This window comes from Salvelinus alpinus, chromosome 7 (assembly GCF_045679555.1).
Source record: "Salvelinus alpinus chromosome 7, SLU_Salpinus.1, whole genome shotgun sequence".
Taxonomy (NCBI): domain Eukaryota; kingdom Metazoa; phylum Chordata; class Actinopteri; order Salmoniformes; family Salmonidae; genus Salvelinus; species Salvelinus alpinus.
The window spans coordinates 46,324,219-46,342,072 of NC_092092.1; the positions used below are offsets into that span (position 1 = coordinate 46,324,219).

The 17,854-nt window shown below is 41.1% G+C and overlaps 1 protein-coding gene across 4 annotated transcripts in view; it reads right to left on the bottom strand.

The window, feature by feature from the left end:
• Positions 1–17,854, bottom strand: part of LOC139581091 (ecto-NOX disulfide-thiol exchanger 2-like) — a 253,420-nt gene that overhangs the window by 56,844 nt on the left and 178,722 nt on the right. For all 4 annotated transcript variants that reach the window (XM_071410477.1, XM_071410476.1, XM_071410479.1 and 1 more), the window contains exon 4: positions 16,529–16,687. In XM_071410477.1, coding sequence (XP_071266578.1) covers positions 16,529–16,687 — 159 coding nt within the window. The remainder of the gene's footprint in view (positions 1–16,528; positions 16,688–17,854) is intronic.

A 17,854-nucleotide genomic window follows, 5' to 3' on the forward strand; every position in this document is an offset into this window, starting at 1 on the left:
TAAAATGAGATGTATAGGACAGCACATAGATGTATAAGCTAGCTGAACATTAAAAATAGACTTCTAAGACAATTGCACACACTAAGGATAGGGGAGAGCAGAACAAAGGGCAACTGGACACACTAATGCTAGAACAGACACATAGTCTGACAAATTCCACTCAGGACACATACCAGAGACACGTAGGCGCCTAGGGAAATTGGACACCTAGATATATAGTCTGCTGATTCCCTTAAGTGCATGAGACCAGACATGTAGGCGCCTAAGAGAATTGGACACACTAAGATAGGGGGTCCAGCCACCATTATAAACTAATTGAAAGCAGATGGTGTTATAGGGCGTGAACAAGTAGGAAGCTTGAACTAAAGGATGATGGTGGGGAATGACTTCAGAAAGGAAACTTCATTTGCATAGGGGATGGACATAATACTATGTGTGTATAAATATAGGAAATGGACTTCTGGGAGGTGTGTGTTCCGCGGGGTGTGTTCCGCGGGGACATGCCAGTTGGCTGTACAGTTGTAATAAAGAGCATGTTTGAATTTACAAGTTCTGATAAGCGTTGTATTTGAAATGATTTTCCACGACATATTTGGCGAGCTGAGCCAGGAGGGACAGGGACTGAGGAATGGCGTTCAGGGCTGGAGATAGTTTCTTTGGACAATCTGACAAACAAGGGTGGCCGCCCAACTATAGGAAGGTAAGCAAGTTCTTACAATAGTTGAAATGTTTGTGTAAGATTGCTTCAGAGATACTGTCTCAGCGAGAGGGGCGCCACGTAAGTATCTCTTTCAAATTTCCTAAAATGAAACCAGTAAATACAAAATAACTTTTAAATTCAATGAATTTGCATGTATGTGTAATTTGGGGAATTGTATTAAATATAAATGTATGCGCATGTATAGAGACTGAGTGAATAGGTGCTGTGAACTTTGCTTGTGTTAGATGTAGAGTGGGCATGCATGCGCTCGTTCAGATCAGACCGTTCGAATGTGTAGCTTAAATGATGCGGTTGTTTGCGCATCTGGCTGAGATGGCTGGTTATAATAAGGGACAGCTCATACGGTCAAAACAGATAATGTAGGTAGAAAATCCTGTGATACCTCTTCAATAAAATTAGTAGAAGGAATGCTTGGACAGGTTACTTATGAATAACGGCTCTAAAAGTAATAGAGAACTGCATAAATAAGTAGTTAGGAAGCCACGATACCGCTCTTTAAAAAAGGAACATTTTTAAAGAGGTCTGCTTGGGTGGGATATTCACGTCACGGCAGAAGGGTCTGTTGGTGAATATTTAGTAGTTAAATAAATATTTCATGGTTACCGCCCCAGAACGGGGGACTGAACGGATGAATATTTAGAAGGCAGGAAGAACGTTAGCCCGATTGTGCGGCGTTCAAATGCAAAAGAAATCCTGCGAATAAAAAAAACCGCTCTGTCTAGCTAACAGGGTTTTGTAATTCAGTAGGTCACGCCACAATACTACTCTAATAATAGAAGAAAAGATCAGTATTGGGGGGGTGAATAGGATATGAAGACAAGCTGATCCGATTAGACAGTAGTCTCGTCATATTGTAGAAATCTTAGCAGTCTAGGCTTATGTAGGAGGAAGTGAATTAAGTCAATAAAGAAAGACTAAGTTGTTTTGAGGTAAAAACAAAGGGATTGAATGAACAGGTGAAAAATAAAAAGGATGAATGAAAATGTTGTAAGAAATGAGTGGATCTGTGTAAAAATAGAACATTAGGAAGGAAAGACAAGTTGTGTGTGTGTAGGCAGAACGTCCAGAAAAGGGAGCGCGCAGCTCTCCTGTGACAGAGTAGAGTTGATGAAGGGTGCCGTTAACTGCTATTAGGCAGAGGGAAAGAAGTTAAGAAACATCGAAGTAAAATAAGTTATAAGCAAGGATAAAAACACAGATGTGATAAAATGGTAAGAGACCGCGGTAAGAATAACAAAAAGGTGTCAAAACAAATAATAAATAAAAATACTTAAAAAGGCGTTAACCGAATAGTATAAATACGGATAGAAAAGTGTGAAACAAAACAGAAAGTAGGAGCGCCAATAAATTGAAATTATACTATAAAGTTAAAAATGAATCTAGGTTGGTTAAGATAAATAGTGGAATCCAGGACACATTAAGAATTCGCGTACGGTGAAACAAAGAAAGAGGAAAAAACAGGCCGTCAGACACTATGTGGTCACAGAAATTACGGTCTAGGAATAGTCTGAAGGGCAGAGAGGGGTATAAAAATACTGAGGCTTGACTCACTAGTAAATTGACCATAGGATCAAACAATAAGAATATAGAGAAGAGGTAAGAAAGTATAGACAAAATAAATAAATAAAGGTAAAAGTAAGACGTTAGATAGAGATCTTAACGGAGCGGGCAGTGGACCTGTGTGGTTCAGTTGGTAGAGCATGGCGCTTGCAACGCCAGGGTTGAGTGTTCCATTCCCACGGGGGACCAGGATGAATATGTATGAACTTTCCAATTTATAAGTCGCTCTGGATAAGAGAGTCTGCTAAATGACTTAAATGTAATGTAAATGTAATCATAAAATTGATTAGAGCTATAAGAATAGAATAAACCAAACGGATAAAATGAATTAATAATGATATCTGTAAAGGGACAAACACAGTGAAATTTGAAGTACTGTACTAGAATAAGACATTAAGTCATCTGTAGTATTCAGAAATAATGTCTGTACTATAAAGAGTAGGCTTTGATAAGAGAAATTAAGTGATGTGACAAATGAATTATTAATTGGAAAGGAGATTAGCTCTACCTCGGAAAAATAATAAATAAAAGGTGTATAATACATGGGAGTATTTAGGAAAAATAAATGAATAAATAGTGGCATGAAAACAAAAATGATTGTTTCTCCCTAGCATAGAGGGATTTAAAAAAGCCATGGAGTCCCTGAAAGACGCGCACATTAGTTCTACCGACTTCGGATTGAATATGAAAAAACTGGATAATGGGGGACGCCATTACCCGGTAACATTCTATCATCAGAAAATACATTACTATAAAAGACAAATGTGGTTCCACTCGTCCTCGCAGACGTGCGGGTGATTAGTAGAACTATTGACAATATCTAAACACAAATAAGAAAATAGCTCCCTGTTTTGAATATGGTTATAGCGAATATGGGGAAAATTAGTGTAAGGTGACACTAGAACTTAGTGCGGTAGCAGGAAATGCCGATATACGAGAGTTTATTTCCTTGTCAAAATAACAAACAACTAATCGGTTTGAGGTTAGTGAGAATGGAATTTTTACTTGGCGGTGTATTGTCTCTGAGCGAACAATGAGTGGTTCATAGAGATTACAGTTTATATGTGGTCAAGAAGAAGTATTAGATCACGTTTGACTTGACATATAGTAGAGTACAGATGGAATTTGAATTGTTAGACATTCTATACCGTCATTCTCTGAAAAATGTTAAGACGTTTATGGAATAAAAACTATTTGCAGATTAAAAGCTGACGTTGTGAAATTAACGATATGTATACTTTCTTTTCCAGAAAAAAAAAAGGGTTTAATCTTCTCTGGTCAAAATATCATTGGAGACTGTATTACTGTGGAAAGCAGTTAGTTAAAGTCAGCTGCTATAAAAATATCTGTATAAGGCTACAACATTGGAGTTCTGGATAAGTGTGTCCAGTCCCTGTGTGCTATTGGCTATGGTTTACTAGTAAGTGCACCATGTACTGGGAATGAATATGCATTAGTAGATTTATTGGAAGGGCTTTTTCCACTTCAGTTTCAATTTGGGTATGCAGAAGGATGGAAATGTTTTTTTTAAAAATGTATTTAAGTTGTTCCTAAAGACAGGGGAGTGGAAACATATTAATGGTGTCAAAATGCCCTGAATCCTAAGAATTTCCTGTGAAAGACTGATCACCTTTTACTAGAAATTGTTGGAACAGGTGGGATTTAATTATAAAATGATTAAAAGACACAAGACTGTTTTCAAACTGTATAATTACTTTGAAAATCTATTATGTCCCTGGGAAAATTATGAAGAGTTGTACCCTTAAATTGAATAAGTTATTCGGAATAGGTTTATTTTTGTTTTTTGATATAACATGTGTTCATAGGTAAAATTATCAGTTCCTTGGGGTTATGGTCTTTGGGTAAATACACAAATGTGCTTTGTTCATTCTGCATATAAAAAGTGATGTAAGTTACTCCACAGGGTTTATTGGAGTGTGGGTTTCTGTGAGGGTTTTGTTGATAAATACATCATCTGTAATTCATCTGAGAGATCACCAGTAGAATAAGGGAGTTGTCATGAAAGGTGACGTCAGAATGCTTTAAGGCATGGGAGAGAATATCACCACTAGTGGGTGTGGAGCTCATACCCACCCTAATCGACTGAATAGTGAGGGACAACTGTGTCTGATGACCTGTGAACTGTATCAAATAATAGACATGTTGAAATGATATGGGCCAGGGTGAATTATGAATTAAAGGAATTGGGGTATTGAACTTTTATTACCAGGCCACTCATGAGAGAAAAACTGAGACAAAAGGGCTATTGGGAAAATAGATAATACTGGTAATAAAAGTGTTTAGTATAAATGTTAATTATTAAAGGGATGATGTGTATTGAATTGATAAGGTCAAATTTGAGTTAAAGTAAACACTAAGGATTGTTATCCTGAATATTGGGTTGGGAAATGTATTTAAAAAAGATCTGTTTAGTTATTTTGATATAGAACTGTTTAAATTTAATTGGCCTAGGGAAGCTCTGGAAAATACTCCTGAGACAAGGAGGTTGACAACTTACAGAAGATTAGATAAGGTTTTTTGTTTATTTTGTTTTATAATGTCATTGGAATTGTAATGATAAAACTTTTCTAAAATAATGGAATAAAAAGGTATTCTGTTGTGCGATGATACCCAATGATGAAGAAGAAAGAGACCAACAATAACTTGGGCATAGAATGACACGGATGGACGTTTTCTCCAGGTTTAATTACATTACAAATAGTGGTAATTTATTGCAAATGTGTAATTATTATAATATTTTTTTTTTTTTCTCTTTTTCTCGTTTGGTCAATTTATTTTTGTTTTGAGGAACATAAGGTTGTGTATATGTTCCTGTGGAGGGACTGATACTGATATAAATGATATATAAATTGACTTAAGGATGTTTTAAGTATGTATCAAACAATGGCAGTTATGGGTTAGGGGACTCATAAAAGAAGGTAATGGTAGTGAAGGGGTGTTATTTCTAGAAACTATGTATAAAAATAGAGATAATTCACAGAAAAGGAAAGACAGCTGGCTGTGTAAAATATAGGGACAATTCTAAAAGTAAATAGAACAATTCACATATCTAAAGATATGGTAAAAAGAATAAGTGGTGGCATTTTGAACATTAGAGCAAAAGTTTAAGAAACTTATGACTTAGTTTTGTTAGGATTGGATATTAATCCAACTGGAAGACGCTTGAATGATTATATGTTATTTTACAGCAGTTGCTGTAGGGACAATCATTTGACTATCATTATGAATATTTCTGTGGCAGGAGGCCAGGTATTTGAGGCAGAATGGTTACATAGGGCTGTTATTAAAAATTAAGATTTAGTGATCTTGCTATAAGAAGGAAGTCTGTTGTCAGGGAATAACCCATGTGTTAGTGTGTATGTTCTCAGGAAGAAAAAAAACAGCCAGAAATGGAAGGGCTTGGGCTGCATTCTGGAGACTGAGTGTACATCAAGATACACCAGGCTGGTGGTATACTTCTTACAACACTGCAGTGGTAAAGTTCTTCATGTTTCTCTTTAGTGGGTACATAAGTCTCACGAGAAGTGAGGTCCAGCTGAATAAAGGGTGAGCTTGAAAACACCATGACAGAGGACGTGGAATCAGAGAGAGAGAGAGAGAGACTAGATTCCACTATAGACATACTGGGTTGAGTTTGGGGGCTACTTGTTTAATTTTTTTTTAATGCATCATGTGAAAAAGAATAGATGATAGGATATTATACTCTAAACAAACATGTTAAAGGAATTGATGTGAAAGCATATATAGTTGAATTACGTCAAGAAGAGATCATGTTGATTAAGGTTATGCACATGATTATCAGTTAAAATGGAGCAGATGGGAAACTAAGTAAAAATTGACATGATTTGGGAACACCTCTCAGAACCTGGGGCCGAAAGGGGAAGACTGGGTGGAAGCATGAGGAAGCTTTTTAGGGCTTTTATTTTTGTGGAGTCCAGCAGAAAAGTATCCTGGAGGCATAGAGTCAGGTAAAGAGAGAGTGGGAATTGTCATGGTCTCAGATTTCAGTTTGCATGAATATATTTATGCATAACACATAACATTGTCAATGCTGTTATGTTTTGTCTGTTGTTTTCCAAGTCTTATGTTTAGGAAAACAGAAGGAGAGGGGTTCGCCAGCTTCAGCTGGAATGTCTGTTTGTTGTGTGATGAGTGATGGAAGTAAGAGGATGTATGGTGTAATCATAGAACAGAGGCTATAAGTCTCTAAGTATGAATGCCTCACAGAAAGAAGGCAGAAACCTGAACCAGGACGAGAGGTTCCGCGTCTGATGATCCAAGGGGACCAGAAGGACCTCTTCCAGTGGTACCAGGAGATCTAGTCTACGTTCGAGTGTTCCGGAGGAAGTGGGATCAACCGAGGAGAGAAGGACCCTACGAGGTGGCAACAGCCACAAAAACAGCAGTCCAAGTGAAAGGAAGCAAGACGTGGTATCATCTAAACCACTGCACACGAGTCCCAACAGAGAGAATGATACAACCACATAGAGATGAGGACACAGAGGATGCTGATTCACCAGGAGGGAGCCCGGAGGGAGCAGGAGCAGCGGAAACGATTGAGACGCCAGGGAGGAGCCAAGAAAACAGCAAAGCAAGTGAAAGCCAAAATACGACAAGTGCACCGACTAATGCACCCAGAAGAGGAGGAGAGGCCTCACAAGGCACAGAATGAGAACATCTTTTCCCTAAAAATTGAAACCTTCCAGATGGAAGTTAAGTCCGGCCTGAGGAGGGAGCCTCAGGTGAAGAAAGAGGAGGAAAAGTCCTGCAAGCTGAAGAAAATGGGGATTTCCCCACAATTGACTTTTAAACTTTTGAATGGTCTCCTTTACAGACAATTGAAGTTAGAACAACAAAAGAATAATGACATTGACATAACAGAAGTACCAGTGAATGCTAGTATAGAAACAACAGACTAATGCACAATCAAGATGTATGGTGGAAGCAGGAAGAGATGAAAGGAATCAGCCGAACAATCCAAAAAGACTGACAAGGTTTGGATCTCTGTTCCACCTCAACTTATAACAGAAGCAGGAGAACTGAAGTCTATCTCAATCATAAGGATCAAACCCTTACCGGAGATGGCACTCTGTGGATGGACACATCACCAAACAAAGGGACAAGTCGTTTGGGATCCGAAAGGATGTGACCTGACATTAATCAAAGAAAAGGACGAGAGGGTGCTCATCATGAATCAGATTGAACCAGTTGAAGGTGAAGAATTAATAGTTGAAATAACAAGAACAACAGTGACCAAAGGGAGTAGCACCATGGTCATTAAGATTGATCCTACCCCTGCACCTGAACAGGAAGAACCTGTGACAACAACAAGGGTGGCGGCTGCTGTGACGACCACAGTAGCTACCACTAAGATGACATCGACCTCCCTTACCAAGCAGATCACTGTACCCACAAAGCAACCTGAGACATCAGAGTCAGGAGAGTTTTTTACTGACATTTGGAACTTTCTGATAAACTCTAATGATCTACCTCAAGATAAGAACATTGAAAAAGCGACAGAATTAGATATATTAGAACCACTCAAGGACAGCACACGAGAAGAAGTATTGAAGAACGAGTGGTACGAATGGGCTAAGTATATGGCAAACAGACACAGAATGGACAATTGTATTTTGTGAAGAAAATCACCTTTGTCTGATCTTTTAATAGTCTCTGAACCAGCATCATTTAAAAACTGTGTAAATTGGAAAAATGACCATTGTACCAATAGAAAGTATTCTATTCCCTTGTGTGACATAGAATGAAGGATTGCTCTGGGTAAGCACTAGGGGTAAAACTATGTTGAATAAGACCATGCTGGGAGATAATGATTGTGCTGCCTATATCATTAGAACTGAATCAAATGGACCTCAATTAGACAGAAGTACTGTGGTTAAAGGAAAATATGAATGTTTTTACAGCCATAACACCGAAGGAATTGATGTAGGAAACACCACTGTAGAATGTGATATTATTTGGGTGCTAGAGACTGCGGGAGTTCGTAGAAATAATGATAAAGGGTTGTTAATGAATAGTTTCTGGATGTGTGGAAAAAACAAATTGTTGAATGTATTGCATAATGAATGGATTGGTCTTTGTGCCTTAGTTAGAACAATCCAACAGGTTACCATTATTAACTCACCCCATGATGACTATGTTAATCCTAGGGTTAAAAGGGCGTATGAGAAGGATCCTGAGGTAAACCTTAATGCAATTGGACTGCTTAGAGGTGTACCTAGGGATTTCAAGGCCAGAGATGAGGTTAAATCAGGATTTGAATCTATATTTTTGTGGATAAGACCAAATAAAAACTTAGAGTCGATTAATTATATATACTACAACCAACAGAGATTCATTACCTATACTGACTCGGATCTGACGGCGTTGGAGGAACAGGTACAGGCTACCAGTAAAATGACTTGGCAAAATAGACAGGCTCTCAATTAGCTCTTAGCGGAGAAGGGTGGAGTTTGTGTCATGTTTGGGGATGACTGTTGCACCTTTATTCCCAATATTGATATGGACAAACTCAAAGGATTATGAGCAGAAGTAACGGCTAATGCTGGTTTAGACTCTCATGTATGGGATTGGTTGGACCTAGCGTTAGGAAAGTGGGGAGCCATGTTTGTTAGGATGGCCATCGTGTTGGAAGGAGGGTTATTGACTCTGGGTATTGTATTTTGTTGTGTTATACTCCTGGTGAAGTCAATTGTGGTTCAGACAACAGTTAAACAGATGTCTGTAAGGAGAGATGACCCTCCTGTGGTGATTGATCCTGTACCGGGAAGCCCAGGCAATTATACCAATAAGTATGGAAAGCCTTGCAATGCGGTCGGAGGACCTCTTGACTGCCCCTTTGGTAACCCTAACTGTCTCTATGAAGTGATTGGGGGGGGTGGTCATGCGTGTCACGATTTTCGTAAGGATGGTTTCCATGTATATGTTAAATTACCCAGTTCAGATGAATGTTTACTTATACATGTCCACAAAAAGTGTCATTTGCGTCACAATTGCAAGTGGTGTACAAAAATTCATGAGGATGGTCATAACCATCACCCGGAACCTTTTTTCTGTGCCAAGTGTCAAAGAGGAGATTGTTTTATTTGTAAGGATGAGGACTGTGCTTCTAGATAATGGGGTTTAGCATTTTTATTTTGCCTAATGCTTTGTGTTCTTTGTATGTTTCTTTGAATTTTTATATATATATCGATGAACATATATATTTTCTTTTAATTAAAGTTAGTTTTGCCTTCTAAAAATAGGATCATTTTACAAAAACATGTTAGGTGACAGAGGGTATTCCGGTTACAAGTGTCTATGGACCATGTATTAAATCATCTAACAAAGGTTGGTAGGTGCCTGCACGGGGGAATAATGTTGAAATGTTTTGTCTAGTTAGGTTTTATTGAATGTTTCTAATTGGATCTTTTACTCCTATTTTAGTATTAATCATTTGGAGATGTTTGGTCCAGTTGGTTTCTATGCTTTACTCTGTTTTTTATATTTTCTTGTCCATCATAGGTATTCTCATTTACTATCCCAAAGTCATGTTTGTATAATTTATGTGGCTAATAAGCCCCAGAGGAGGGTTTGTAGGAGTAAAATGAGATGTATAGGACAGCACATAGATGTATAAGCTAGCTGAACATTAAAAATAGACTTCTAAGACAATTGCACACACTAAGGATAGGGGAGAGCAGAACAAAGGGCAACTGGACACACTAATGCTAGAACAGACACATAGTCTGACAAATTCCACTCAGGACACATACCAGAGACACGTAGGCGCCTAGGGAAATTGGACACCTAGATATATAGTCTGCTGATTCCCTTAAGTGCATGAGACCAGACATGTAGGCGCCTAAGAGAATTGGACACACTAAGATAGGGGGTCCAGCCACCATTATAAACTAATTGAAAGCAGATGGTGTTATAGGGCGTGAACAAGTAGGAAGCTTGAACTAAAGGATGATGGTGGGGAATGACTTCAGAAAGGAAACTTCATTTGCATAGGGGATGGACATAATACTATGTGTGTATAAATATAGGAAATGGACTTCTGGGAGGTGTGTGTTCCGCGGGGTGTGTTCCGCGGGGACATGCCAGTTGGCTGTACAGTTGTAATAAAGAGCATGTTTGAATTTACAAGTTCTGATAAGCGTTGTATTTGAAATGATTTTCCACGACACTAGCAAGTGTCTTCACTGATATTTTCAATCTCTCCCTGACCCAGTCTGTAATACCTACATGTTTCAAGCAGACCACCGAGGTAACCTGTCTAAATGATTATCGCCATGTATCACTCACATCTGTAGCCATGAAATGCTTTGAAAGGCTGGCCATTGCTCACATAAACACCATCATCCCAGACACCCTGGACCACCAAAACAGATCTACAGATGATGCAATCTCTATTGCAATCTACACTGCCTTTTCCCACATGGACAAAAGGAACACCTACGTGAGAATGCTATTCATTGACTACAGGTCAGAGTTCAACGCCATAGTGCCCCCGAAGCTCATCACTAAGCTAAGGTCCCTGGGACTTAACCTCTCCCTCTGCAACTGGATCCTGGACTTCCTAACAGACCGCCCCCAGGTGGTTAGAGTAGGCAACAACACATCTGCCACACTGACCCTCAACATGGGGGCCCCTCAGGGGTGCATGCTTAGTCCCCTCCTATACTCACTGTTCACCCACGACTGTGTGGCTGCACACAACTCCACACGATGGTGGTAGGCATGATCACCGGCAGCAATGAAACAGCCTTTACCGAGGTGTGGTGCCAGGACAATAACCTCTTACTCAACATCAGTAAGACAAAGGAGCTGATCGTGGACTACAGAAACGGAGGGCCGAGCACACCCCCAATTTACATCGATGGGGCTATAGTGGAGCGGGTCGAGAGCTTCAAGTTCCTCGATGTCCACATCATTATCATGTTCCAAACACACCAACACAGTTGTGATGAGGGCATAACAATGCCTCTGAAAATATGTGGCATGGGCCCTCAGATCCTCAAAAGGTTATACAGCTGCACCATCGAGAGCATCTTGACAGGCTGTATCATCGCTTGGTATGGTAACTGCTTGGCATCCGACCGCAAGGCTCAACAGAGGGTAGTGCGTACTGCCCAGTACATCCATGGGGCCGAGCTTCCTGACATTCTGGAACTCTATACCAGGCGATTTTTGTCTTTGACAAAAATGTGTCAAAGACTCCAGTCACAGACTGTTCTCTCTGCTACCGCACGGCAAGTGATACCAACACACCAAGTTTGGAACCAACAGGACCCTGAACAGCTTCTACACCAAAGTCATAAGACTTCAAAACAAGACTACTAAATAGCAAATCAAATTGCTACCTGCATTGCTCCTTTTTGGGATTCTACCCACACATACTTACATCCCAAAACACACACTAAATACGCCAACACACACTAAATACGACAACAGACAAATGCATACTGACGCCGCACACACACTGCTGCTAGTCACTATACCCCTACCTATACAGTTGAAGTCAGAAGTTAACATACACCTTAGCCAAATACATTTAAACTCAGTTTTTCACAATTCCTGACATTTAATCAGAGTAAAAATTCCCTGTCTTAGGTCAGTTAGGATCACCACTTAATTTTAAGAATGTGAAATGTCACAATAATAGTAGAGAGAATTATTTATTTCAGCTTTTATTTCTTTCATCACATTCCCAGTGGGTCAGAAGTTTACATACACTCAATTAGTATTTGGTAGCATTGCCTTTAAATTGTTTAACTTGGGTCAAACGTTTTGGGTAGCCTTCCACAAGCTTCCCAGAGACCTGACCTGGCCTGTATTATACTAGACCTGGCCTGTACAGGCCAGGTCTACTATAATACAGACCAGGTCTCAATAAGTTGGGTGAATTTTGGCCCATTCTTCCTGACAGAGCTGCTGTAACTGAGTCAGGTTTGTAGGCCTCCTTGCTCGCACAAGCTTTTTCAGTTCTGCCCACAACATTTCTATAGGATTGAGGTCAGGGCTTTGTGATGACCACTCCAATACCTTGACTTTGTTGTCCTTAAGCCCTTTTGCCACAACTTTGCGAGTATGCTTGGGGTCATTGTCCGTTTGGAAGACACAATTGCGACAAAGCACCTGACTGATGTCTTGAGATGTTGCTTCAATATATCCACAGAATTTTCCTCTCTTATGATGCCATCTATTTTGTGAAGTGCACCAGTCCCTCCTGCAGCAAAGCACCCCCACAACATGATGCTGCCACCCCCGTGCTTCACGGTTGGGATGGTGTTCTTTGGCTTGCAAGCATCCCCCTTTATCCTCCAAACATAACGATGGTCATTATGGCCAAACAGTTCTATTTTTGTTTCATCAGACCAGAGGACATTTTTTCAAAAAGTACGATCTTTGTCCCCATGTGCAGTTGCAAACCGTAGTCTGGCTTTTTTATGGCGGTTTTGGAGCAGTGGCTTCTACCTTGCTGAGAGGCCTTTCAGGTTATGTCGATATAGGACTCGTTTTACTGTGGATATAGATAATTTTGTACCTGTTTCCTCCAGCATCTTCACAAGGTCCTTTGCCAAAGTACATTCATCTCTAGGAAACAGAACGCGTCTCCTTCCTGAGCGGTATGACGGCTCTGTGGCCCCATAGTGTTTATACTTGCGTACTATTGTTTGTACAGATGAAAGTGGCACCTTCAGGCATTTGGAAATTGCTCCCAAGGATGAACCAGACTTGTGGAGGTCTTCAATTTTTTTCTGAGGTTTTGGCGGATTTCTTTTGATTTTCCCATGATGTCAAGCAAAGAGCCACTGAGTTTGAAGGTAGGCCTTGAAATACATTCACAGGTACACCTCCAATTGACTCAAATGATGTCAATTAGCCTATCAGAAGCTTCTAAAGCCATGACATAATTTTCTGGAATATCCCAAGCTGTTTAAAGGCACTGTCAACTTAGTGTATGTACACTTCTGACCCACTGGAATTGTGATACAGTGAACTATAAGTGAAATAATCTGTCTGTAAGCAATTGTTGGAAAAATGACTTGTGTCATGCACAAATTAGATGTCCTAACCGACTTGCCAAAACCATAGTTCAACAAGAAATTTGTGGAGTGGTTGAAACACGGGTTTTAATGACTCCAACCTAAGTGTATGTAAACTTCCGAATTCAACTGTATATGAAATTAAACTGTTCCACGAAAATGAGCATATGAAAACCGTAACTGTCACACAGATCAGTATAAATGGTAAAATAATTGGCATTCCACATGAGAAAGGTTGCCAACTCCTCGTGTAGCTTATTACCGGCAACTTCAGGAGAGTAATGGCAAAAGGAGAATGGTGGGGTCAGGCTAAGTTTTTTTCCCCCACTAGATCTCTGGCTCCCTCTTGAGTTATTTGTGTCTTATTTCATCAAACAGTAAGCTTAAAGCATCAGACAAGCTCAATGCATATCGTTGATTTTATTAAAACACAGGGTGTGTCTATATATATACGACTTTCGGTCTACCAAGATTTATTTTATTCGGAGACAGCCCTAGTCTGTCTCTACAAGGTGTGAGTGTACCCATGAGACGTTCTTCTTGGCTGGAGAGTTTAAAATGTGAAAGAGATGAACCTTGCGGTGATCTCAGTCATAGTTCAGGTTCATAGCACTCAGGTAATAGAGAAGGTACACGGTAAGAAAAGTGACATAAACTTAGCAAAAAAAGAAACGTTCTCTCACCGCATTAAGTACTGCAGTGCATCTCCTCCTCGTGGACTGCACCAGATTTGCCAGTTCTTGCTGTGAGATGTTACCCCAGTCTTCCACCAAGGCACCTGCAAGTTCCCGGACATTTCTGGGGGGAATGGCTCTAGCCCTCACCCTCCGATCCAATAGGTCCCAGACGTGCTCAAAGGGATTGAGATTCGGGCTCTTCGCTGGCCATGGCAGAACACTGACATTCCTGTCTTGCATGAAATCACGCACAGAATGAGCAGTATTGCTGGTGGCATTGTCATGCTGGAGGGTCATGTCAGGATGAGCCTGCAAGAAGGGTACCACATGAGGGAGGAGGATGTCTTCCCTGTAACACACAGCGTTGAGATTGCCTGCAATGACAACAAGCTCAGTCCGATGATGCTGTGACACACCACCCCAGACCATGACGGACCCTCCACCTCCAATTTGATCCCCTCCAGAGTACAGGCCTCGGTGTAACGCTCATTCCTTCGACGATAATCGCAAATCTGACCATCACCCCGGTGAGACAAAACCGCGACTCGTCAGTGAAGAGCACTTTTTGCCAGACCTGTCTGGTCCAGCGACGGTGGGTTTGTGCCCATAGGCGATGTTGTTTCCGGTGATGTCTGGTGAGGACCTGCCTTACAACAGGCCTACATGCCATCAGTCCAGCCTCTCTCAGCCTATTGTGGACAGTCTGAGCACTGATGGAGGGAAAGTGGTGTAACTCGTGCAGTTGTTGTTGCCATCCTGTACCTGTCCCGCAGGTGTGATGTTCGGATGTACCGATCCTGTGCAGGTGTTGTTATACGTGGTCTACCACTGCGAGGACGATCAGCTGTCCGTCCTGTCTCCCTGTAGCGCTGTCTTAGGCATCTCACAGTACGGACATTGCAATTTATTGCCCTGGCCACATCTGTAGTCCTCATGCCTCCTTGCAGCATGCCTAAGGCACGTTCACGCAGATGAGCAGGAACCCTGGGCATCTTTCTTTTGGCGTTTTTTAGATTCAGTAGAAAGGCCTCTTTAGTGTCCTAAGTTTTCATAACTACCGTAATTTCCGGACTATAAGCCGCTACTTTTTCCCACGCTTTGAACCTCGCGGCTTATACAATGACGCGGCTAGTTTATGGATTTTTCCCGCTTTCACAAGATTCATGCCGCCAAAAAACTGAGCACCATCACATAATGTGACGTAAATCGAGCGCGCTCAAACTTCCCAACATTCTGATTACGGTAGTCATTTTGTCACCCTCATCATGGCAAAGGAGAAATCGGGATAAATCCTTCACCAAAACGGGCCGCATGCGAAGAGCAACTTATGGTCAAGTCTGCCAGTGGGTCCTGACAGCGTGGAGCATTGTCAAAAAATCCACTATCATCAACGGGTTTCGAAAGGCTGGACTGCTGCGTGTTGAAGAGGGCAGCATGAGCTCAGAGGGGAATTTGCCTCCGGATGAAAGTGACGAGAGCGACAATGAAAACGATCCAACATCGGATGAAGCAATTCTGAGGCTATTCAACTCCGACACCGAAGGAGATGACTTCAGTGGTTTCAGTGCACACGAGGAGGAATATAGTGACCAATGACTTTCTTGGTAGGCTACTGTTTACTGCTATTTTTTTATATTTTTGTTACAAGCCGTGTTTCGTTAAAGCCTATTTATTTTTGTTACAAGCCGTGTTTCGTTTAAAAGCCTATTTATTTTTGTTACAAGCCGTGTTTTGTTTAAAAGCCTATTTATTTTTGTTACAAGCCGTGTTTCGTTTAAAGGCTGTGTAAAGTTCATTTGTTTCAATGTACCGGTAGGCACCTGCGGCTTATAGACATGTGCGGCTTATTTATGTACAAAATACATATTTTTTTTTAATTCAGTGGGTGCGGCTTATATTCAGGTGCGCTTAATAGTCCAGAAATTACGGTACAACCTTAATTGCCAACCATCTGTAAGCTGTTAGTGTCTTAACGACCGTTCCACAGGTGCATGTTCATTAATTGTTTATGGTTCATTGAACAAGCATGGGAAACAGTGTTTAAACCCTTTACATTGAAGATCTGTGAAGTTATTTGGATTTTTACGAATTATCTTTGAAAGACAGGGTCCTGAAAAAGGGACATTTCTTTTTTTGCTGAGTTTAGTAAGCATATTATGTCTTAATTAAAGGGGAAGTTCAGTAATTTACAACTTAATGTCAGATGGTTTCTCACCCTGAAAGTAGTCTATGGACCAGGAGAAACTGAAATCCATGGTTCGTTTTTTTTTTAAATAGCCACTAGCCACTACAAACTTCAGCTAATTTTAGCCGTCACTGGCTAAAAACCCATGGGAGTGATAGGGGCAACTGTGCAATTTGTAAAGTGAATTATTTGGTTTGATGTTATCTAAAGGGGATTTGGCCATAATAAAATAAACATTGCTTGTTTGTCCCAATCACTTCCATAGATTTGTAGCGGGTTGCGGCTAAAGTTAAATAGAGGGAAATAGACTTACGTGGGTTGGGGGGGAAGAGAGTGCAGCTTTGGCAGTGGATGATCTCCTTGACGATGGGCAGATCTTGGGGAAGGGGGGGCGGGGGTACGTAACCAAGGCCAGGCATCATGGGGTTCATGGGAGCGATGCCCGTCATCATGCCAAGGCCCGAGTCGAAATCTGAAGGAGATGCACACACACATGAAAATGTCAACGTGGGATGAACTAATACCTGTGGAAATGTGTGTTTTTCTATGTGTGTTATTCCATTCTCATGTTTCATTTGACATTATGCATTTCTCCTTGAGCACTTTGTGGAGGTTCTGTCAACAATGGTGAAACACAAACAGTTTATAAATAACTGAATCCATGCTCTCATGAATAAAAGAACATTCAGACATCCTGCATATTTAAAGTGGAGCTACGGCTACATGGGATTCTACTGACTCTCTTCTCTGTTGCTGATTGGCTGACCTTTAATGTTCTGTCTGTAGAGAGAGAGAGATGGATCGAAGAACCAGCCTTCCTTCACAGGTAGGGGACTATTGATTTAGACTGCAGCTGGATACGCTTTGCACGCACAGACACACTAGCTATGTATCTGCAGAGGGTTTAGAAACGAGTGTGTGTGTGTGTGTGTGTGTGTGTGTGTGTGTGTGTGTGTGTGTGTGTGTGTGTGTGTGTGTGTGTGTGTGTGTCATGGACCACAATGTGAGGGCTGACTGTGACAAAACTGAAAAGAGTATAACAAAGTACCACTTTTTAACCTACATGTAAATTATGTTTAAATCCCACTTTGTGAGACAAGGAAGCTTTTCAATAATTTCAGCTTTCTGTGTGTGAGCGAGGAAGGTATAAATGAGGATGAAGGATGAGGAAGAGAGGGGGTCACACGCCAGACGTGTAGCTGGACCAATCAGAGGAGAAGACAGTAACCGGACGTCTAGGTCTGCATAATCCCTCTCTGTGGCCGTTATTGATGACCTCACATCTTGTATTCATGCCCCGGTAATGACTTCCCCAGACCAGCGAGGGCGGAGGAGAGGAGAAGTGATGGCAGGAGTAGAAATAGAGGAGGGAGGGAGCGGTGCAGCGGACTCTGTGTCTGCTGAATACCAAGGCCAGTCTCAGTGGCAGCTCTGGTCTCCGGGCTGGCTGAGAGGCCCACAGAGGAGCTCTCTGGTGGGTCTCAGAGAGGAGTGGAAGTGGTCCTTTTCTGAATGAGGGAGTGAGGCCCACAGGTGTGAGCTGATTCATAACTGCCCCTTAGTACCCTGACACTGAGGAAATGGGAACAGTGCTGAAGAAAACACTCCTAGCTGGCACACTCATACACCCATTCTGAGC